Below are 24275 nucleotides of genomic sequence, written 5' to 3' on the forward strand. Positions count from 1 at the left end.
AACTTAGCAACTTCTCTAGTGATTCTCTGGAACACTTTACCATCCTATCTAACAAACATGTAATGGCGTATTTATATGTTCTTGTCTTTATATTTCTTTGTCAATAAATTTTTATAAGCATGCTAATAGTGATTTTTTGTGGCTGTAAGATCTGTAAATGACACAGGAAAAACAATTATTGACTTGTGGCTGTGTCATGTTTTTAGAGAATCAAGCAAATTTCCAATGTGTTCTGCGATTTATATTGTCTGGTACCAAATGATAATATTGTCTGGATAGAAAAGGGTCTTTATATTTTCAACTTTTAATTTTCTTATTTTATTGAATTCTGTTACAGTCTTTCCATCTTGCCTGGAATCAAAGTCACTGGGGACAGGACAGGGCACAGAGTCTCAGAATATAGGGACTGGAACAACCTTTGAAAATCATAATGCATCACAAACAGAACTAAATAATGGCACAGGATGGTGTGTAAAAAATGACATTGCTCCATCTCTTGTGATCAAATTCAATAAGTTAATAACAGTTTCAAAAGTCGGCACACAAGGAGCCATACTTTACAATGAGACATACTTTGCATCAAATTTTCGATTGCAATTTGGGTATGATGATGGGAAGTGGTATGGATACCAGAAGAACAGCGAACCTGTGGTAATTATGTTTGAAAAGTTAATTTCTATCACAGTGTACAAAATTAAGGAATAATCCTGCCAATTATTTGTTTGTCTTCTTTGGGATGATTGTTCATATGTAAATCAGGGGTGTAGATCTATAAAGGCTCCAGGGGAAGCAGGGGCATCACTTCACACTTTTTGTTGGGGGGGGGGGGGGAGTGGCTGCATATTTGCCCTGCAGAAAACTGTAACACTAACACATAAAATATGGTAAGTTGTTCTCGCTTAGGTCCTTGCTCAGTGTATCCACAAGTTCACCGATGTGTTTGCCTAACCTTGGGGAGACGAGCAAAAGAAAGTTTTTTAATGAGTGACGCAACCCTCCATCTTGGATTCGAAGAGCATGCACTCATTTTTTACAACACACTTTTGATATACACACTAGCATTTCACAAGATGAGGGTATCAAAGCTTCCCTCAATGCCATTAAAAAATCATTACAGGGAAACTACCCTGCTGCATATATAATACAACATGTGATTGTTATTCTCAAACATAATTATTTTACCTTTACACTCTTATTTTATAAGAACAATTTCATAAGAACACAAGCCTGAGCTACCGTAAAATGTAACTTTGAACAATGTTTAATCTCAAAAACGAGGAGTTTTTTGCCATCTTGGGATCCTTTTTTGGTGAATATTCAAATATAGCGGCAAATGAAGGTTTTCTCGGGCATAGTCAAATATTTTGGAAAAGATTTATCGATGACATAATCTTCATCTGGCAAACACAAGCTTGAAAACCTACAGGAATTTATACAATATTGTATGCATTCATGCATTCAACATTGAATTGGGGGAGGGGGGGGAAGTTATTTTTTAAAGAAAAATGAAAATACAAGCTTTCCTTGAAAAGTCTCAACCATTTTGATCAGGGATTGTAGGTGCGTTTTGCCATCATTTTTTGAGGAATATTTTGTGAGAGCTATCTGTTTTTTCACAATCTACAACCCCTTGATGTTTATGTATAGTTTTTTTATGATTCTATGAAATCATTGTATTGAAGGGTTGTGAGTTTGAAATAGGTAGATCAAATGGTACATTTATTCACAGTAGCAATGGGCATTTCAGTTCACTTAGAGGATAGTTTGTATCCAGTTATTTTTTATATGTTCTGAGAAAATGAAGGGACAATAATTGCAATAATTCTTCTTGTTTGGATCAAGATTTGCTAAGATTCATAAAGTAGTATGTCTGCAAAGAGTCAGAGAAAAAGTGGTCTAGTTTGCTGTTTTTCAACTTTTCTTTGCTTTTTTCAATTTTTTCTGTACCATAGGCTTAATTTGTTTTAATCATTGTCATAGGTTTTCACAGGGAACGCTGATTCTGTCACTGTAGTGAACAACAACATCCAAGAAACTATGGCAAAAGTTGTGAAGATAGTGCCAATATTTCCAGAGAGCAAGAATATAATTTGTCTCAGAATGGAGCTCTATGGATGCAAATATGGTAAGCTTCAATATGAGCAAATATTAAAGTTTATAGCTGGTTTGCCCCATCTGAGGAACTGAAATTTGCTGTAGAACAATGGAATCACATCATGGTGTCAGAATTACAAGAAAACATATTGAAAGTAATATTTTCTTAAAGACTTTTTTCTTTCTATGGAAATATTTTCCACACAAAACAAATTGAAGCTACTCAAAAGCTCCTTCCATCAAAAGGCTGTTGTAAGCACCCCCCCCCCCCCCTAGTGAGAGCCTCTTGAAATTAACACCCCCTCAAATGAGTGCCCTGGCAAAAGACATGACTTTTAAATACAACAAAAGTTGGCTTTTGGATGAATGCTCTGATGCTCGTTTGTGGCAATTCCACAAGAAGTAAAGTCAATCTTTCATTATGAAGCTGCTAAAACTTTACAAGATGATTCATCTGGGATTTCATAGGCAGGCAGTGCATGGTTAATATGCTTAATAGTATAGTGTTTCTTGAGAATATCTTTCAGGAATTCAGCCTTTAACATATGCCACAAAACTTATGAAAGCAATTTCAATATGGAACCTGATTTATAATGAGCTTAGAGAAGATAAAAATCTTGCCATTGCTTTTGTAGCTTATAAAATTTAATTTTTGATTTATTTAAAGCTCTGAAACCAAAGCTGACTGTGGACAGAGAACTTTTAATCCTGAAAGATGGAGAAAGTGACAGCATTATGTGTAACACAAGTGGGCAAGTTGGGATGACATCATCATGGCAGAAGCCCCCAAGTGACGTGAGATCAACTGAGCATGTCATAGCCAACAGAACATATGGCATCTTTCACAAAATGTCACGAAAACTTAGCTTTGTCCAACCTGCTATTTTTCAAAATTTTGATGGCAGTTGTGCCCTTGAAAAAAAAGATGCTGTTGTTGTCTGCAAGAAAAACTATACATGCCTTGCATCTTACTCATTTGACAGATCTGTGAAAAGTGCAAAGCGAGTTGATGTGCACTTTGAAAAAGGTATCAAGATGCTATTTAAAATTACATTAGAAGTCAGTATTATGTTTGTAATGTAAAGGTGCAATGCAAAGGTGCAATGCAAAGGTGCAATGCAAAGGTGCATTGGCCCAGGGGCAGGGAGTTTATCTTTCCATTTTAAATTTGTCTCTCTTTTTTATTGCCCTTCTGCTTGTGTTACTTTGAAGACACCTTATGTAATCTCCAGATGGTACGATGTGCTTTTCTTTGGTTTGCATTTCGAATTGTCCCCTAAAAAACCTTGGGAATTTTCGTATGGCATTAAACCAGAATTGCATTTCTCTTTTCCTAGGCATCACATACAATATGCTGATAAACTCTGGCAGTCTGTCCCCTGTACATATTGACATAGGATCAGTTGTTAATCTTAAATGTTCAGCTCGCACTCAAGACACAGCTACAATTAAATGGTACCATAGGGCAGTTAAAGCGTGGAATAGCTCAGCAGAAACGAAGAAAGAACGTCATCTGAACTTCTACAGAGAAAATGATCTTTCCTTCACACCATCTTCATCTGTTGTTATTAATACTCTTACTTGTTCGAGAGGCAAAGCTGAATCAAATGAGATACGCTGTGACACGAAATTCAATTGTAAAGTAAACTATAATTTTAACGAGAGCCTTTTTGAAGAAAAGCAAGTAGATGTCGCATTTTTCATACGTAAGTTTTTATGTTATTCTTGTTAGTCATTCTCTGTAAACATAATGTTGTACTAACAATACTTTTTACTAAGTATCTTCAAAATCTCCAGATCTTTCTTGGTTTTTGGCCAATTTAAACCAATTTTATTTAATTTTTAATGGCTACACGGACAGGGTTTGAAATGCGCAGTGTTTTTGGCTCATTATAATTTGTTGCTGTTGTTTTCAGATTCTACGCCATAGTAAATGTGTCATTAAAGTAACTTTGTATTCTTGTCAGGACTCCTCTTTAAGATACTTCACATTCTTGTTTGAATCAGGCAGTTTCTCTAACATCTTTCAAAGGACTAATCACAAAAACGACTTTTAGCTTAGCAATAAAACAGCATGACTTGTTGAAGTCTCTCTCTTTCAACAAATCTCGCTCTTACTGTACTTTCCACCATCGCTCCTCCTTAGGAGCATCGATTCTCGCTCAGCTGGCAGGGGTAGCCAAGAAAACACAAATTTCAAGGAGTGAGACTATCCAGCAGCTCGCTAGTCATTTATCTACTGACAGTATTCCATTCACTGTATGATTTGATGAAATCCATGTAGGTCAAAGTCGTAAAGGCTATTACAATCATTTTGTATCTTGGCATCCCTCTGTTTGAATGACGCAAGTTAATGAAAAGTTGTGACTTTTGTTACTAGCCCTTCCGAAGCAACCCGACTCACCAAGGGCTGAATGCACCTCTGACATGTGCACACTCTCGTGGTCACAGACTGATCTTGGTGGTGTGGTGAAATCAAATTTATATTACAGCGTCAGCATTAATGGAGACGTGAGAACTACTTCCCTGCAAGACCAAGCTTTTGTTGCCGACCCATTAGACCCGAATGAAAAATACACCGCAGCCATAAAAGCACTTGTCAAGAAATCTGATGGGACGCTAGTCTGGGAGAGTCAACCTGTATCTCTCAATTTTGAAACAAAGCCTTCTAGTAAGTTTTATTACTTTCTTTAGATTCTGTTGAGTTTTTTATTTAGCCTTTATTTGCCTTTGTGGATGTGCTTTGACTTTTCCTTATTTCTTCGATAAAGCAGATCTAGGAACAGCTTGTGTCTAGACTTCAAAAATCTGACGCTTTGCTGGCCATTAAGAACATTCAATTAAGAACTTTATATAGTAGGCACCCACAGAAAAGAAGTTGCGTTCTCCATTGGATGTAAATTAATTTTGTTTGCAGATGTGTTTTATTAACAGCCAACTTCCAGAAGCAAAAATAGACGTTTGATCTCTCAACATCACTCACACGGGGAGGTTTTATACTTGTTTGCATTGACCAATACAGGCTTTTTATGGCCTAAGCTAAAATTACAATTCCTTTTTTTGACGTGCAGAACATCGTGGTTCTAAATTCATTATGTTATTTTCCTTCATAGGCCTGACAACCAAACCAAAAATACTGTCAGTTAAAAGCACTAGCAACAACATTACGTTTAATTGGGAGGTGAGTTTTTGCAGAGTATCTACTTTTTACGGCTTCCATACTACTTGCACGTCATGTCTCCTCCTTGTTGTTAAGGTTTCACCTTTTATTCGTATAGGGAATCTGTAAAACTTTTTTACATGCGAATTTTTTCAATGCTTTCTTAAGACAGTAAATGTATTGAATTGTATACTGCTGAATCCCGTTAGTCGTACCATGAAAACCTCGGACTTTCACTAAGTCGCAATGATTTGCAATTCCGATTGGGTTATCCTTCCTTATTCAGTCAAAAGTTGTACCCAAGATAAGTAGGACATGCTATGTCGAACCATTTCTTCACCCCCGCCCCCTTAATGGGATTCAACTGTATATATGTATGTATCTTTCAACTGTATGTATAATCTTTTTGTCAAAAACCTTTCTGTAGCCTGGTTCAGAAAACAAAACAAAAAATAAAAAATAGTAAGCTATAATTCTAATAACAAATTATGCACATTTAAAAATCTTAAAATCTCTAAAGTCGGAAATGAATAAGAAGAAAAAAGAATATATTTACAAGGCGAACAACAGAGTAACATTTATCATGTAAATGGACCTGTATAGCTATCAAACTTCCCATTTATTGTATGCAGAAAACAGTCCTGCCCCCTGAAAATGGTAAAGTTTTGAAGTATGATTTGACATTGGTACAAACTATGTATGGCAACCTTGATGTTAAGCGCGTCTACATGCTGACTCCGATTCAGAGCGTGACAAATGTTGACAGCGAGACGACTCAGTTCACTTTTCGCAGACTCAAACCCTGGAGTAGATATCAGTTAAAGATCCGAGCAGTGAATAATCACTTCATGCCTGGACCAAGTACAGAGTTCTATCATAGTACGAAAGAGGCAGGTATGTCATGTGGTTGAGTTCATTAAGTTTACACGGGTCCCTAGGGATGGGGTGGGGAGTAGTAAGACTTCTGTTCCGATACCAGAAGGAAGGAAGAGCTAGTGCACTACCTGCCCGGTACCCTCCCCCAGAGGTGGAAAATTCGATCTCCCGCATCTGGGTCGACTCGTTTTTATCTGCGGGAGACCGCTTATTGTTGCACAGGGTAACCGCCGAGCGATCACATTTTTACTGGAAATATCCACCTCTACGCCAGAGTTCCATTTGGGAGACCGCAGGCCATATGCAGAAGACCCCTGAAGGTGCTGCTGGTCTCTCATTGAGGGACCAACTTTTACCGGAATTGTCCACCCCTACAGCCCCCCAAAGTTAAGTAGACGAATTTATTAAGCTTTCGGGGAAGCAATTGTTTGGGCGTCATAGCTCCGCTTACCTACCAGTAACCCAACTGTCTGCTGTGACATCATTTATAAGTCAAATATGCATTCATTTCTCTTAATGTAACTCGTAACTAGAATCTTTACTCAAGTGCTTTTCCACCCCGTTTTTTAAAGAAATGTATTCTCGATTTCTAGCGCATATTTCATAAACTATTAAAGATATTGTAATTTATTATGTTATTTTGATTGCACAGATTACAATGATAACACTGTAAAGGGTTTTTAAAAAACTGACTTTTTGCCTGGTTGGAGTAAAGGGTGGATATAAAGACTGCATCATTGGCCCTAGGCTGGACTCCATTTTGCTCTACTAGCATTTGCAAATTGCTTTCTCTAATTTTTCTTTGGGAGACGTTGCACAGGAGAAAATAGGAAGTTACGTTGAAAATGTAGAAATTTGTAGTTGTTGTGCATTGTTTTGTCACCTGAAATGGTCTGTAGAGGGAAATAGGCCCTTGGAAATGTGCAGTTGTTACAATAAAATTTTCACACAGATGAATAGCCCCAGTAAACTCGTAATAACAGGTAAATCTATCGAGTAGGGTTTCACAAGTCGAGCATTTGATGACAAGATTCTAAAGACATCGAATCCAGTTTATTGATATGTTGTTTCATAATTCTATTGCAGTTCCATCAGTACCCCCTGGTAATATCCAAGGTTATCATGTGCAACCCAGCTACATCATTCTTCGTTGGGAGCAGCCTCTCTTTGTGACACTCAATGGGAGGCTCACACATTATGTAGTGAGGTGGAGACCAATCAAGACACAGAGAAGCATTCGTTCAGCTGGCAACTTTGAGAAGCTCGTCGACAAGTTGGTTTGCCAACCTCATTGCCAAGTGAAAATTGACAGTCTTGAGCCATTTCAGGTATACGGGTTTCAAGTTGCTGCCAAGAATGTTGTGGATGTTGGGAAATTCAGCGCTGAAAAGTCAGTGAGAACTGCCCAAGCAGGTATACCATTGTGTTTTTCGTTGTTTTCTCTCTACGCCTTCTGTGATGAAAATTATAAGTGGGCGTTTGGCTTGGTTTTGTATGGCGCTTTTTGTACATTTGTATCTTCCTACAAGGAAAATATGTCACCTTTTGTATATTTTTATCGTAAATTTATTTGTTATACAGATGATTTTGCAACTTTCTAAAATCTGAAGTATTGTTTGATTTCAGCACCATCTGCTCCACACTCGCTCACTTACAATGAAAACAAGACAACATTTTTTTTAATATGGAAAGCACCGATAAGGCCAAATGGAATCTTGAAGGAGTACGAGATAAAATTGAAAGCTGAAGGCAGCATCATTACTAGATTTACAGAAAGCACTGATCTCTTTTATGACACCAAAATAAATTCTTCGGATTCGATTGAATTCAAGGTACAAAACCGTTCATCTTTCTCCTTTTTTATTTGGCATAACGACAGTGTATGATCGGCGGTAAATGATACAATTTATTGGCTGCTGTGGTGAAGGGTATGGGTATGAATCAAAGGTCGATCCGTGATTGGACGCCTGGCTTCTGTTTAGGAAAGATTGAAAAAAAAATAATGAATCAGTGAATCAGAAAAGAATATCAGAGATCGAATGTGTTCATCTTAGATCCCTGTCTTTTTGCCTTGCACAATTGTCCTATATGAGCAGCCTGTATATTCAATTGAAGTTTATTTTGAGCGTGCAACCAGACCTTTTGCAATAAAGTAGATATCGAATGATTTAAAGTGCAAATATTTTAAGATTTTATGTTACTTAAACAAACTAATAGGCAATGCCTCAAATGCTAATATATTTCCTTGCTATTAAAAAATTTGACGTGCCAACTCTTTCTCGCCAATCCTAAAATTGAATTTTTAGCGTTACTTTCTTGTGAATATTTTCTAGGTGAGGGGATACACATCAGATTTCCACAACATCGGGGGTTTAGCGGGAGATTGGTCTTCTTGGGCAACAGCGAGTAAGTGTATTGTTTGCATTGGCGACGCATTTAAGACATTGGTATTTGATATATTGGTATTTAGACACACTATGACAGGCCTTGCAGTGAAATCCTGTCAAATGATGGTATCTTGAGGCATGTTTATAGGCCTATGCATTTGGCCAAACAGGATTTTTCTTCGTCATCTTTTATATAAATTTTTTCTTAACAGCGGCGGTTTTCGAGACTGCGAGGCCCGGATTTTTTTCTAAAGTGCGGGGTCCCTTCTGGTAACCGTAAGCGTGGGGCATAGGGCCGTGGCTCCCATTGCCCATCACCGTTTCTAAACAAAGCATGAAGTTCTGATTTATGCTGTTAGAGCACCAAAACCATCGACAATGCCTGTCACAAGTCTGAGTACTGCATCCAAACAATTCTATTATATGTAATCCTAAAAGTTCCGGTATGACCCAATGGATTCCCTATGAAATTTATCTCGACAATGAACCATTTTTATGTACGAAGAATGAGTGCATTTTGTGGGAATGCAGCGGAATGCAACAAGGCTATTTACTTGGTACCTAGCGTAATGCAACATCAACAAGGTTTTTTGGGGAGAAGGGGCCCTGCTGGTCTTTTTTTACTGGAAACAGTTTTTATTCAAATCAAAGCATAAGCAACTGAACGTTCCAAGGACTTCTGGATTCTTTCAATTCAAAGGATTCAAAATCGATTCTATAAAATGCGCTATCTAAACCTGAAACAACCATTGGGTGTGGTTTTGTTGGCTTGAGTTTGTGTCGGTTTTCCATGTCCCGTTTGCTTGGGAATTACACAATCCGCGCATCTCTGGTTGGCCTTTTTCAAGATACGACATGTTAGGAGGGGGATCTAACGCTGTGTCGCTCCACAGTCGCGCTACAGTTGCATCGAACTGTATTCCGTTCGGCACATGGGAAGAGCGACGTTTAACTTAGGCCAAAGTGTAGCACAAAAGCCACAAAATGAAGAAGTTTCGAAAAAGTTCTGTACAATTTTTTTTCAGCATATAATATTAAAGACTACAGTGAATACTATTTTTATTTGTAATCATACTCGGGACACTTCTATTTCGTTTGGAAGATTCATATGCAAGCTTTAGCCAAACTTCTCCCCGGTATGAGTGGTGCAACTAAAATATATTTCTTTTACCTAATACATTTCCAAAAAAACAAGTTGCCTTATTGCTTATTATTTCTTTTCAGAGCGTTACATTACGCCAATAAAACCCAGCCCACAGTCTTCACAAGATGGGTCCGTGTTGGCCATTGTTCTGTCGTTCCTGGCTGTCCTGATCTTGCTCATCATCCTCATAACCGTATTTTTCGTATTCTACAGAAGGTATGCCAGCATACTTTTCTTAAGTCTGTTTCCCCACGGATCAAGGGGAACTGCTTTTCTATCAATTGATTTACATAATTTCTTTTGAAGATTTTTTGACGCGTATAGGAAGCCGCTAACACTGGAAAGTCTCTTGGTTCAGAAGCCAAAGTGTAAAAAAAGTGTTGCCTAAAGCCGTTAAAATTTTTTTGATTAATGGTTGATAACAAGTCAATTTTAAAGATTTTCTTCAGAATTATCCAAATGTCAGAAGCGTACCGGTTTTTAATGACGAATATTTTTGCATAAACCGGAATCACATTGAAGCTTGAGTTGGCATAGGCAAATGATTTCTGATGCATGTAAAAAGATGTTCTCTCCCAAACCTTGTTTAAGTTTTTACGTTTGAACAATCCTAGTTGCATATAAAATACACAAATCCAAGAGGCGTGTCTTTTACACCCCCCCCACCACCAGCATACATTCGAAACTGGTAAAATCCCAGTGGCATTTTGTCACTCACCCACACCCCCCCCCCCCCTCGTCAAAACGGAGCTAAGATAGTTTATATTTACAGAATTGCTTTTTATGACGTATTTTTAACATTTAAATTTCATAATTTGACTTGGATATTGACTTCTCACTTGAGCTTAATCTCTTCCTTGCCCATACTTTGCAAAACATCAATTGCCCTCATAATCACTTTTGGGGATTTTTATCTGCAGAAGGGAGAGAGGAAGAAACAGGCAGAAGCTGGAGGTTGAGATGGATTCTGTGGCTGAGATAGAAAACGATGAAGATATAAACGTCATCACAGGAGAAGATATCCCATTGACTCGCTCTAACGGTAGTGGCGGTAAGGCTAGGCACCTTCAATGCAGTGTTTGCCTGCTTCCATTTGGTATTGGTTTTATTGCATACGCAGTTCTCGATCGTCAAGGCTTCTTCAAGGACCATCCATTTTTAACTCCATTTAAAGTAGCTGCATTTTCAACTGCTTTTTATCAAGTGGCCATGTGTTCAGGATATCTCGAATAAAGATTTCACATCGCAAGTTTTGTATGATACAGCGCATTCTGTCTCATATTCGGAAAAATTAAGCCTAATTTACTATGTTGCATATGCTCTTTCTAATCTGTAAGGTTTTTTATCAGAAACAGTTGATGTGCCAAGCGAAGAACACTCCCACTTGCCAATTCCAGTCGAAGAATTTCATAGTTACGTGAGCCGCATGAACGAGTCTGACGGCGAGCCGTTTCACCACCAGTACAGGGTACAGCTTTTTTGTATTATCCATTCCTCTTAGCGTTTGTTTTCAGCCTGTAAAATAACATTTCATTTAGATAGCTTTGGAAGATCTAGTTTAATAGCTTAGCCTAATTTGCCTGGGAAAAAATCTCGAGTGATATATAGTTACTAAGAGTTGTTAGCACGTTATTTGAGGTATTACGACGGCTTCCAAAAATATAGTCTTAAGGCTTAAGCATAGTCAGTAGAATAAAAGAGTCTGAAAGCGAAAAGGAATCCGAGACGAGCGAATAAAGCAGCTCTATGTAATCAAGAAGTTTTTCAAATTGTTTTTGGTTGAAGGAGGGTGACGATTTTGTAGATGATAAATCTGCATCAGACCTACCTCTTTGTTGCTTCAATTCAAGAAGGCGTTCAAAGTTTTTTAGTGCAGAGACAGAGGATTTTTTAGCACATTTGAGGGTCAAATTTTGAGATGTCTGGAAGGTTAGGTGAATTCTAGCAAACGGTTTTCGACATAGACTTAGGAAACCTTTCCAAGGTAGGGGCACATGTAAGCAAAAAGGGCACCTCCGTTAGCTGCATAAAGCCACTTTACCTCTGTCGCTGAAATGTGGGTAGCGGCACGTGCCCCATGTGTCCCTCTTGCTATGATATTTAACCAAAAAGACTTTTGGTGGCCAACTATCGAGAAGGCTTTTAATTGGTTTTTCCTTTTGATTCTATTTCCCTTGATCAGGTTTTGATAATATATCGTGCCACATATCCCCATTCACACTTGCCAAACCCCCATATACTCTCTTTTCTCCAGCCTCTTTTTTGCTATCCATTAAGCCACCAGTTCAATTATAGATAGGAACGTGAATGTCTTTCGATGTTGAGACAGACGATCAAGCACTGTAGGGATGTTTTAACCAGACTATTGTTTATCTTTTGTAATTTTTAATTACAGTATGAATTGATGAGTGGCAAATGCTGTTCAACAGAGGTCGCTTTGCGGAATGAAAACAAACCGAAAAACAGATACGTGAATATTGTTGCCTGTAAGTATTAAAAGGAGCATTATGAATCTAATTTTGTTGCAGGCATTGTAGCTAGTATGATGTACGGTTTGTCTGTGAATTTATGTTTGTAGATAACCTTGTACAATTGCCTGATCATCATTAATCGTGAAACGCATAGCTGCGACTAAAGACCGTCATGATGTTAGAATGTGATGGGCAAGCTTTGATAGTTGTCTTTTTTCGGATTTAAAACTAAAACAAACCATATTTAAAATTCACAAAGATGAGAATATCCAATCTTCTGATTTATTATCAGTCTCTTATGTAATCGCTTATTATAATGTATTGTCTATTTCTTGAATGCAGTTTGACCGCTGCTCAATAAAAAAACATTCAGCTCTTCATTTTAGGCCTGTTTTTTTTTCAGATGACCATTCTCGTGTCATTTTAAAACCAGAAGCAGGCAGACGGCACATCCACCATCATGGCGAAACAGATTACTTCAACGCAAATTACATTGAGGTGAGCTTGTTTTGTTTAACTCGCGCGTGAAGACGCGGTACAAGCCGGGTAACCGCGATGAAAACGCGGTAGACTGAGATTAATGGAATTTTCGTAGAGTTGATAATAATGCCTTTTTGGTTCTCCAAACTGCAATACATAGTTTTAGTCTATGATGTTTAAGTTTAATTCTTTTTTATTTTCAAGCTTTATCAGTCTAAAATGATATTGGCGTACAGTGGCATTGAAAATTCTTTCAGTTTCAGTTGCCCAGCTCTTATATGGAACAACTCCTGTTTAGGCCATGTCGTTAACTCCTGTTTAGGCCATGTCGTTGAAGTTCAAAATTAAGGGTTTTTTGTGTAAACATCAAGGCTCCAGATGATGTTGGCTGGTAGTCCTAACTTGGTATGGTTTGCTTATTCACGGTGCTATGCACATTTATTCCTATATAATTTTCTTGCGTTACCATTGTCTATCGTTGCAGGGCTATTGTCCGCAGTCAACCTCCAAATACATTGCCTGCCAAGGTATATGCTCAGCTTATGCTATCCTTACATTTCTTTTCAAGGAATGATGCAATTTCTATTATTTCTGGTCTAATTTTCTACTAGATATGGCCTACAAGACATTATTTTCTTGGAAAGTTTTGAAACACAAAACTCTTGAATGAGTTAATCAGAAGCACCTGTTCTTTTTTTCAAACTTGCCTTAACCTTTCCAAAATACGATTTATAATTTTGCGTAGTTTTTTGGTTCAGATATATTGCTTCTCCTAAGTTTCTTTCTATCTCTTTTAAAGCGAAAAATTATTTTCTGCGTAATTTTTAAGAATATGCCTACATGTGGGGATCTTGAAACTTGGGGGAGGCTTGCCCAAAGCCGGGGTGTTAGCGCGAGGTTGGTGCAGGTTTACCCAACATTGTAAGGAGACAGGCAAACAATACAAGTTTCTCTTGAACCTGTTTTTGTCTATTTGCACTGTGCAAATTTGCTACTATTTTGATATTTTATAACTGTTATAATGCTTTGGGCTTCAAGTCTCTAAAATCAATTTTTCGCACATGCGAATAACCTGTTCGTAATGACAGCTTTTCAGTACCTTTCAAGCTATCCACCCTTCTTTGTTCCAAATGTCTTAAAAGTCCAGTATTCATCGCTGATAAAATTTTCTCAGGACCTATGCAGTCTATTTTCACTGACTTTTGGAGGATGGTCTGGCAAGAAAACAGTAGTGTCATCGTAATGCTCACAAATTTAGAAGAAGGGGGCAAAGTAAGTGATTTTCTCACCTCGTATTCATATCGAGATTCACTCATATTCATATCGAGATTCACTCATATTCATATCGAGATTCACTCATATTCATATCCAGATTCACTCATCTTCATATCCAGATTCACTCATCTTCATATCGAGACTCACTCATATTCATATCGACATTCACACTGATTGTTGTCCTAGCTTACAGTTTGCTTCAAACATTGTACCTAGTATTATTATATTACGAGATTCTGTGACCATTAATATTCAGTTATATAAGTTAAATCATTTTCAAAATACAGTTTAGGTAATCGGTGGTTGTTCACTGGAACAGCTTCAAAGAACAGCTTTTAAGAAATTCAATTTTCACTGCCAGCTTTTTATGAAGTCGTTTATTTAGAAAGTGCCGAATATAATATATTGTTTGTAAATGTAGCATTTCGCTTTGAATGTACCATATTTCTCTAAAGAATGCCATCCTCTGATAAACGCCGCCCTGCATTAAACGCCGCACTTTCGGCCAACCATTCGTTATTACTCCCTTTGATAAACTTCTCCCTTTGATGAACGCCGCCCTCTTTTAATCGCCTCATCTTGAAAAGCGGTGTTAATTGTAACGAATAAGTTGTATGCTTACTTTTTGTAAGCTATGTAAGTTTTCATGTCACAGGCGAGAACTCTGACAGATACAGTGACATTTCTTGACATTTACATAACGTGAACACATCTTTTGGGAACTTTGACAATTATATTAAACCCTCTGATAAACGCTACCCTCTATTTAACGCCACATCCAAATGTTGGGTTTTGTAATAAACGCCGTGGCTTTTTTTAGAGAAAATGCAATATGTATTAGCTTTATATAATGCTGTTGATCGCATTAAGCTCGGCGTAGCAGCTAGGAACCGTCCTGTTCCATCCACCAAAAGCGTATACAGCTCTGCTTATACGGAACGAGAACTTTATGGCAGACCGGTAAAAGAATAATTTTCATATATATCATTAATTATGAAATTATCTTTACACATTTTCTGTTTGGTACGCAACATTTAAACATTTTCGGCTGCAAAACACCAAGCAATAGGAATTTCCCAGTTTCTAATTTTGCTGACTTTTTCAGATCAAGTGCGACCAGTATTGGCCATCGGAAGGAGCAAGAAGATACGGTCACATTACCGTTCGTTTCAGAAATTGTGACCAAACGGCTGACTACCTGATCAGATATTTTGAAATTGAGAAGGTCAGTCAGTCAGGCTGAATTCTGTTAGATTTGAAATGTTCTCTCCTAGGCTTGAAAATTTACCAGAAATTTGTTGTTGTTGTTTCAAAGAACAGACCAGTTCATGCAATGAATTTACAGATCTAAATTTAAAGTGCTGTTTCTACCATAAGTAATCAAACCACGCTTAGTTAAAGAGCAATGTTTTCTGCTTCTTAAAATTGATAAATTTTAGGCTTAAACTTTTTTATACATTGGGATAGATTATATATACCATATTTGTAGAAGATAATCTCGAGATTCGGTATATTTTACAATGCATATTCTTGGAGATTTTGGTCCCCTTATCGTAAATCATTAAAAATACATTTCGCTTGTTGATGCCAACACCTGCTGCTTTAACTATGGATTGAAAGAAAAGACCATTTCTAAGAACAAATACTGCTTTAATCGTTAGCTGTATTAGTATCTTTATTGTGATTTCTTGGGATTCAAAACAGGGTACTGGAAAAGAGAAAGAGAAAAGGACTGTGGTTCAGTTCCATTTTATATCATGGCCAGACAATCATATTCCCGAGCTAGCAACAGCAATTCTATCGCTGCGAAGGCGTGTGAGGCATCACTACTGTGGTGGTGCGCCGATGATAGTTCACTGCAGGTATGTTGTTTGTTTCAGTTGGATGGTACTTACCCTGTTTTGAAAAGGTTAAGCCCAATCTCCAGTGAGAAAAAGTATTGCGAAATTTCGCTGCGAAATACTTCACGCGAACAAATTCCTTTGAATCCTTTAGTTGACCTCACGACATTGGAATGTAAAGTTTGGAAGCGTGACAAAGGGATACGGAATGTGATTGGCTGCTGAAGGATTTCGCAAGCGAAAAGCGAAAAAAGTTAAACTCATTTTAACTTTTTTCGCAGAGAAATTCTTCGCGAGAAATCCCAGCAAAAGTTCACTGCGCATGCCCTATACATATTTCGCGCGAACTTTTTCGCATTTCGCTGATTTTTTTTTCACTGGAGATTGGGCTTTAGGCTGTGAAGAAAGCCTAGGCTTAATGTATCTGATGGTAGTATCGCAACATTTATGTCAATGTCCATTGTCCTTGCTAGGTCATTCATGTAAGATATCATGGGGTGTGATATGACAATTGAAACAAAAAAACAATTTTTAAGTGATGTCCCAAAATTTCATATTTTGTGAATTTTCTCGAAACTTTGAACACGTTCGTGATAATTTCAGGTGTAGCCGAATTTCTTTTCGGCATACCTGACCCCGTCTCAACAAATTTGTCGTCTGGCCCTGTAACTTAGTTTTTCAAGCAGTACGTGGACAAACACATCAAATTCTGACAAGTTGATTGCCTTGATCAAATTCTGACAAGTCTTCTCTTTTTCATAAAAATCTTCTTGCTCAGAATTTTGATTTATTTGTTGCTGGGTATCTGTTGTTTGATATATTTGCTTGGTGGAGATATCAGGGTCTTTTGTAGGACAAGTTAAGGTGCCTATTTTCTAGATAAGGTGCTCAAGGTTACAAAGCAAGCGTCTAAAAATTTCAATTTGCAAGAAATATCAGGATAATTTTTTTTGAGAATTAACTATTGTGGTTTTAATGAAAAACGTAAATAGGAGCCGACTGAAAAACTTGACCTTTTTTAACAGTCTGTGTTTTTCACAGAGTTTTATGCCATGAACTTGCAATCGACTAAGGCTTCAGTGTGAGACGTTGTCCAGTATTTTCTCCCCAGGTGTATCTGAACTACTGTAGTAGTAAACCACATCTGGCGAATGTTGTTTTGTTGACATTGAGAATTCTGATTTGAGAATGATTGGACGTTTTACTGCTAACCCTCCGATCGATATCCAAAGGTGTAGTCCAAATTTAGTTGTTCGTCATCGAAATGTTTCTGAGCAGCCTTTAAATAGCGATTCGACTAATGACATTGCATGATAACCATGACAATGAGCCTTAAAATATTTCTTTACTTTGCAGTGCTGGTGTTGGTCGGACTGGCTGCTTTATTCTCATCGACGCTATGCTTGAGCGAATTGATAGTGGCGAGGGCAACGTGGATATTTTCAACTACTTGCAGTACATGAGAACAAGAAGAATAAATATGGTCCAAACTGCGGTATTTATATCTAAGTACTTTCGTCAATTCATCTACAATTACCGCTGTTTACGCCTTTACAAACTTGCATTAAAAGCAAATGTGAAGACTTATGTAAAGGCGCCAACTACGTGGGGCTTTGGGGTTCGAGCCCCCTTGTAATTTTTTAAAAGGGGACTCAACCATCCATAGCAGCATTTTGATGCAGAACAGACTTTCAGGGAACATTCAAAAAACCTATCAAAGACAACAAATAAAAGGGGTGCTCTCAGGAGTCGATATTCTCTTAGTTTTTTTATATGTATTTACTTGTCATGAGCCCCCTTTTCATATTTTGAGCCAACTCGAGACAACCTAAAGTCGGCGCTTGAAAATTTTCAAGTTGCATTTCTCTGCCAAAGCGTGTCGAAGGAAGGTCTACCTACTGTGAATAATACAGAATGTATTCGCTAACTTGACCTTAACTTTTTGATAATAATCTTCGGTAGCCACACCTCTTACTTGAAAGTCAACCTTTTGAGATAATGTTATTTGATTTTTTTTCTGCTTTGCTAGTACCAATATATATTCGCTCATACTGCTGTTCTGGAATACATCACATTTGGAGATAACGAAATTTCAGCTATTGACTTCGAGGGGAAATTAAGAGAACTCAAAATTAATCGCAGTATCGAAGAGGAATTTAGGGTGAGATGATTAACTTTGTCTGTGTGTATAATAACGTCAATAGATAAAGCACTTAGTTTCAAGCTTTTCTAGTTCTGCAATGGCTGGGCGCCAATTTTGATTATAAATTTGACGGCATTAAAGTATTAAAACGACTGACACTGGATTGAACCAGATAGCTAACAAGGAAGACACTTTCACAAAGGCAAATTTTTTCCAAGTGCAATAAATGGTATCATGCAGCTTAGGTGTTTTTTATCAATTTGTTGAAGCCGCGAAACCTCTTTTCTAAACAATCTTGGGCATGGACTATAGCACACTGGTACGTTATGTTGGAAGGAAAACTCAATGGGCTATATTCTTGCTTGATCGTGGTATTTCGAAATAACAATGCATTTTGAACTTCTGAATTTTATCTCTTGTAGCTTATCGAGTCAACATCTCCAGATTTGGAGTCACTTGGTGAGTTTTCAACTTTTTTAAGAAGAATTTGATTGATCAAGTTTTCTTCAGATCCTTTTGTTTCGAGGGTCCTTAATTTGATTACAAAATTAGCTGATTATGAAAGCAACTGATAAAGAAGGAACTACAGCCTCAACTTTGTTTTTCATGCCCTTGAAAGCTAGGCTGAAACTTTTAATCGTGCGATTGTGTTATCAAACGAGGAGACGCGGAGGAGCATTCTTTCTTACAAACCAAATGCTCCTCCGCCTGTCAGCTGTTTTTCTCCATTTCCTCATTTTGTGGCTCTAGTACCGAGGGTAGTTTGGCAATATAGCAGCGTTCCTCTCTCATATGAAGAGCTACACATACCTATTGCAAGATTTACAACTCTTCTCTTCTCAATATTATAATTCTCCAGTGATTTAAGTTAGAATTCCATTTTTGGTAAAACTCTTTGAAGTGATTAATTTCCAACCACATGATCGTTTGGAAAAGTGCATAAAAAAATTTCATTTTCACGAATAGGCAATGCTAGTATTTTCAGGTGATTGTATATTACTTAATTTTTTAAGGAGCAAGAGGGGGTTTTGCTCAAAGATTTTTTTGCATCACAATTTTTTTATGAAAAAGCAAATGTTGCCATTTCGCCATGTATCACTCGCTTAAGACAAAAATACTTTCAAATTTCGTATTTGAAAAATTCTTATCTTTCCTCCTTCTTGCAGACAACACTTGCAAAGTCCTTCTTAAGAATGGAAAATTTATTGAAGTCTTCTATATTGATGTGAGTAGCCAGAAAAAGATAATAGCGCGAAACAGACAGCCAGTCTATGCGACATTATTTAGCCCAAGAATAGATTGTATGTAAAGCTTAGATCAACAAACATCAAATTTCGAATGTAGTTTTGCTGCTAAAATTACCTTTTTGATGAATTAGTGATCTCCCGTTTGAAGTGAACTTCGTATTTGCAATTAATGTAACTAATTGATTACATCTGGTAGTGTTTTTAAGAAATCCTCTTTGATCAATGCAAAACAAATATTTTCATAGGCACTTGTGAAGTAAGCCATATCTACACATTCCTTGATTAACGTAACTTGATTCACACTACCAGGCTGAAATATAGGCTATTTTTACCGCCAACGCTTTTTGTGTTTGCCTATTTTAATCTGTAAGCTCTGTTTTGCTCTTCTTCGACCGCCAAATTCTCTCCAACCAATTGGTTGGAATTTGGCACGATGTTGGTAACTTTGCTCCTGCTTCGTTATTGAAACTAAGAAGCTACTATTGATATCAACTTATTCTTTTCTGACCATTCATATTCTTGAATCGTACTGTGTATTTATAAGGCTCTCCTATTTTCCTATCTTTTTATACTTGATTACGCCCTTCACACAATGCTGACTGGCCTATTTGTAAACATACGTAAGCTTTTTGTCTGACACACCCACAGTATACAACATCAGAATAATTATTGAAAACTAAGTGTGAATTTAAAAAAACATATAGCCAGTTGTAGATCGAATTTTTTCAAATGAGACGCGTGATTGCGCAACGGCGCCTTGGCACACGCTTAGACGAGACGAGGTGCGAATTTAGTCATGCACCTGCTTCGCAAAAAGTAGCGATATTGCGCGCCTCAGTCATTTGCACTTTGTAAAGATTAATTTTTATCAAGAAGTTTGTCTTGTTGCCCTGGGAATCATCTTCAAATTACAGCATTCACCATTTGGGGAATCACATGACACGAAATACATGTTAAGAAATGGAAACTCTCTGTGCCTGTTGAATGTGATGAAAAACCAACCTAATTCTGTGTCGCCACTGTTACCATTACAGGAAGTGATTTTAGATTAAAAACGTATATATAGTCTACTAAGCTTGTTCAGTAACGAATTTATGTTGTTATAAAAAGATTAAAAACGTATATAAAGTCTACTAAGCTTGTTCAGTAACGAATTTATGTTGTTATAAAAATAATAGAAGTTTTTGTGGGTGTCCTAAACAATTTAAAGACAAAAGCTATAGAGTTTTAAAAATCGCATTTTGCTATGTGGCGCGCGATCAGCCACGCACCTGCTAAAATTTACACGAAGATACCTGAATTTGGCCTACGTTATTTTTGGATTCGCTGTGCTTATGCATGTCAAATGTCTTAGTTTCCTAAAGCTTTGTCATCTGCCATTTTATCCTGCTCTGCTTTTCAAAATTGATTTCCGGTCATTTCAGGGCTACAAGCAAAGAGATGCGTTCTTTTTATGCAACTCTCCTTCAAAGAACATGGTGCCTGACTTTTGGAGAATGCTCGTTGAGCAAGGCTGTCATACTGTAGTGATGCTGAATTGCCTAGAAGAAGAAGTGAGTGTAGCCAGCATATTTATATTTTCAATATGCGGAAAAGTCTTTATTTTGGCTAGTGTTAAGGTCTGGATTTGAATCAAGATCCGAAGATATTATTTTCATGGTCTGTATTAGTTTTGATAAATAGAATAATATTTTGTCTGAAAAAGCATAATAGCAAAACCACTTTGTAGCTATCAACTTTGGTGTGATTTGTCAGTTAACATTGAAGGTAGCCCAACTTGTGACAGTCGTAGTTAACAAACCAGAAATTATAGCAAGCAAAAACAAAGGTTTACTTAGTTTTATTGCAATTTTATTGTAGTTTTATTATATTATGTTATATTTCATTGTACTGTACTGTGCTGTCCTGTACTGTGCTGTACTGTACTGTACTGTACTTTACTGTACTGTACTGTACTGTACTGTACTTTACTGTACTGTACTGTACTGTACTGTACTGTACTGTACTGTACTGTACTGTACTGTACTGTACTGTACTGTACTGTACTGTACTGTACTGTACTGTACTTTACTGTACTGAACTGTACTTTACTGTACTGTACTGTACTGTACTGTACTGTACTGTACTGTACTGTACTGTACTGTACTGTACTGTACTGTACTGTACTGTACTGTACTGTACTGTACTGTACTGTACTGTACTGTACTGTACTGTACTGTACTGTACTGTACTGTACTGTACTGTACTGTACTGTACTGTACTGTACTGTACTATACTGTTCTGTACTGTACTGTGCTGTGCTGTGCTGTGCTGTGCTGTACTTTGTTGTACTATTTTGTACTTTGCTGTTCTTTACTGTTCTTTACTGTTCTATATATTGACTTTTATTCCTATTGATTGCAGGACAACTACAAATACTGGCCTGAAATTTACGCAAATCAAATATATGGAAACTACACGGTGGCGCTTACATCAGAGCAGCAGACTGGAAATATAGCGACGAGAAAGATCAAGATTTCCTCTGCTGATGTGAGATTTTCATTTTCCTTTTCACTGCAGCCATCAGCGTACATTCTTTTATAGTATCAATTATCTTTCGAGTGTCTTTCTGAAAGTTTTGCCCTAAAGCTTTGTATATCGATCTGAAAAACCTTCCCAGAAACGCCTTGTAATATCTTATGTCAATACAGCTGGATTCGGATCCGGAACGGTTTCACAGGTTCAGAAAACCGGTCAAATTCTGAGAGCTATATTTCTCTGTGAATCTCCAACTTTTATCTCAAATTTCTACTATTGCTGCATTTATTCCTGACTGACTACAGTTCCCCTTTTTGCAAAGATTCCGGCAGATTTTCCAGCTTCGTATGCCAGATACATTCTTTGGTTTAGATATTTTCTTTGGACTAGATCACTTTCTTTGAGTTTTGAAATGGATCAAAGAGCAGCATTAGTCGATGGTAATATTTATTTTTGGGTTGGAGCATTTCAAAGTCAAAGCGTTTTTCAAGAAAACTAATAAGCTCTGTTTTAAAGTGACAATACCCAAACTGCAGTGACTATGAAAGTCCAAAAAATCTTAAAGTTATTTTATCTCTAACTCGCTTCTTTTTTGTGTGATTCTTTAGAGCATTGTAGAGCCCAAACTAATAATTTTTTATATCTTTGTCGTTCTTTTTATTTAAATTTTTATTGTAATAATCATATATTTAGGCCCACGAGGAGGAATTCGAGGTTCAGCATCTGCAGTTCTTAGAATGGCCGTCAGATAGCGTACCAAAGAACAGAAATAGCATACTTACTTTGATGTCTCTTGTCGAGAAGTCGCGTCAAAATTATGGCAATGGACCTGTTCTCGTTCATAGTGGGTATGTGCCACAGTTGTGTTGGGTTTCGTTATGTCCTTTTTTAACCTTTTCGAAATGCGCTTAATCGTGCTGTATTATTTCTAGAAGTTAAATCACCAAAGCTCTCTTTTAACCAGACAAATGCGAGAGGGCAGTGAGAATAGCTCATGATGATTATGAATCAGCTTTTAACAACTTTTAATAAAGAATAAAACCATAACTTCTCATACAAAAAATTTACAATATCTTGCGATCGAAATTTACAAAAATATTTAACGGTTTGAATCCACTTTGAAATATTTTCCATAAATGAATGCCCATATTACTAAAGAAACTGCCAATTCAAAACAGCGTAGCCACATTACAAAATATATGGATGTAATACCGTATCATACAGATATAGCCAAATATGGAATTCAGTTCCAAACGAAATAAAGTACTCCCCCTTCTTTAGAAATATTCAAGAAAAAATTTCACAATTTACATCGTTCAATTGTACCTGTAATCTTTGAAAGGAGTACGAATGCAACATCGGTTATATTTGATTTACATTATATTAAGCGTCGGTAGTTTAAATTAGTTGGTTTTAATTAGCTTGGGTAGGCATAGCCAGAAATTGTCCCAACTTTAAATGAAAGAAGAAAACAAATGAGCCATTCCCTACCTTCTCCAAATGTGTGGTGCCGAATTTGATGGAGCTTTTTGCTCCAGTCTTGTGCCATAGCCGTTTTGTTATCTTTTGTGTATTAAGAATATGCGGTAACAATAAAGTTTACAATTGTTTCGTTTTTTTCGCACCTTTTCTCTGTGCCTATTAAATCACTATGATATTTCTGGCTCTTTTTTACTATTCTCAGTTTAAGAAATTCCTTTTGATATTCCTCGATGCTGAGAATATTTCCAACAGTGCAGCACAACATCTGCAGGTGCTAATAATTCTATAACTTTCTTGTAAGCAACTTGTAAGCAAATAATACGTATACACAAAAGTTTTGTATGTGTTTTCATAGGAATGGTGCCGGCAGAAGCGGTACTTTCATCGCCGTTTCAAACAGTACTGAGAGGTTGAAAGTTGAGCAGATTATCGATGTTCTTCAGTGCGTTCGTGCCATCCGATCGGTGGTTCCTATTGCCGTGGGGAATTGGGTGAGTAAAGACATGACTCGTTAGTCTGAATTCAGCTTTTCCTGATTTTGATTGCAACTCTATGCTAATAGACCGTCTCAAGACGTCATGATTGAGCCCTATTTTCCTATAGCTAGTTTCAATTCCTCAGGTGGGGCAAGTTAACGGAAAAGTTGATAGAGACTACCCTTTAATTTTTTCGTTTGTGAAACTTCTTTAGAAAATAGAAAAAACACTTCGAGAATTAAAATCTCAAATTGTTGATTAATTATGGACTTTTTGAGCTACAGAGAAATTTAATAATCTTGATGTCAAAGGCCACTATTATCGCGATTTTTGTCCCACTCGTGTCTTGGTTTCGGGAACTCCGAGTTGGTGTATTTAGCGTTTAAAGCAACACTAATTGCAAATCATCGCAATTTCGACCAGAATTGCCCATCTTTATTATCAGAATCATCATTTGAATCAAGATAATGAATCATGAATCATGATCATGAATCGTGAATCTGATCATCTAATCATAATACATCATCGTCAGTTATCATTTGTAATCGTTAACACCAGTCTAAAAGAATAATTAACAAAATCAACACCATTCTCATAACCAAGTCACCTTTTTTATATTAAGTCTCGCCTATGATTGCTATTCTGATGTTTTGAATGTCTTTTCAGTTGTGGCTGCCAGCTC

The 24275-nt window shown here is 37.1% G+C and overlaps 1 protein-coding gene across 2 annotated transcripts in view; it reads left to right on the plus strand.

Moving 5' to 3' along the window:
- The window catches only part of LOC135694875 (receptor-type tyrosine-protein phosphatase delta), a 29964-nt gene that overhangs the window by 2542 nt on the left and 3147 nt on the right, over positions 1-24275 (plus strand). Inside the window, exons 2-28 of one of the 2 annotated variants that reach the window (XM_065213749.2) lie at positions 338-651; positions 1981-2125; positions 2762-3121; positions 3432-3800; positions 4475-4765; positions 5208-5275; positions 5887-6148; positions 7217-7543; positions 7757-7962; positions 8464-8536; positions 9742-9877; positions 10582-10712; positions 11011-11129; positions 12057-12147; positions 12536-12630; positions 13097-13139; positions 13787-13884; positions 14993-15112; positions 15592-15749; positions 17085-17223; positions 17758-17889; positions 18294-18330; positions 19038-19096; positions 20543-20671; positions 21522-21647; positions 22329-22483; positions 23473-23608. In XM_065213749.2, the coding sequence (XP_065069821.2) occupies positions 338-651; positions 1981-2125; positions 2762-3121; positions 3432-3800; positions 4475-4765; positions 5208-5275; positions 5887-6148; positions 7217-7543; positions 7757-7962; positions 8464-8536; positions 9742-9877; positions 10582-10712; positions 11011-11129; positions 12057-12147; positions 12536-12630; positions 13097-13139; positions 13787-13884; positions 14993-15112; positions 15592-15749; positions 17085-17223; positions 17758-17889; positions 18294-18330; positions 19038-19096; positions 20543-20671; positions 21522-21647; positions 22329-22483; positions 23473-23608 (4319 nt within the window). The remainder of the gene's footprint in view (positions 1-337; positions 652-1980; positions 2126-2761; positions 3122-3431; positions 3801-4474; positions 4766-5207; positions 5276-5886; positions 6149-7216; positions 7544-7756; positions 7963-8463; positions 8537-9741; positions 9878-10581; positions 10713-11010; positions 11130-12056; positions 12148-12535; positions 12631-13096; positions 13140-13786; positions 13885-14992; positions 15113-15591; positions 15750-17084; positions 17224-17757; positions 17890-18293; positions 18331-19037; positions 19097-20542; positions 20672-21521; positions 21648-22328; positions 22484-23472; positions 23609-24275) is intronic. The other variant, XM_065213750.2, reaches the window with a different exon arrangement.

The sequence above is a fragment of the Rhopilema esculentum genome, chromosome 8 (assembly GCF_057945365.1).
Source record: "Rhopilema esculentum isolate cy_ngs chromosome 8, ASM5794536v1, whole genome shotgun sequence".
NCBI classification, from domain to species: domain Eukaryota; kingdom Metazoa; phylum Cnidaria; class Scyphozoa; order Rhizostomeae; family Rhizostomatidae; genus Rhopilema; species Rhopilema esculentum.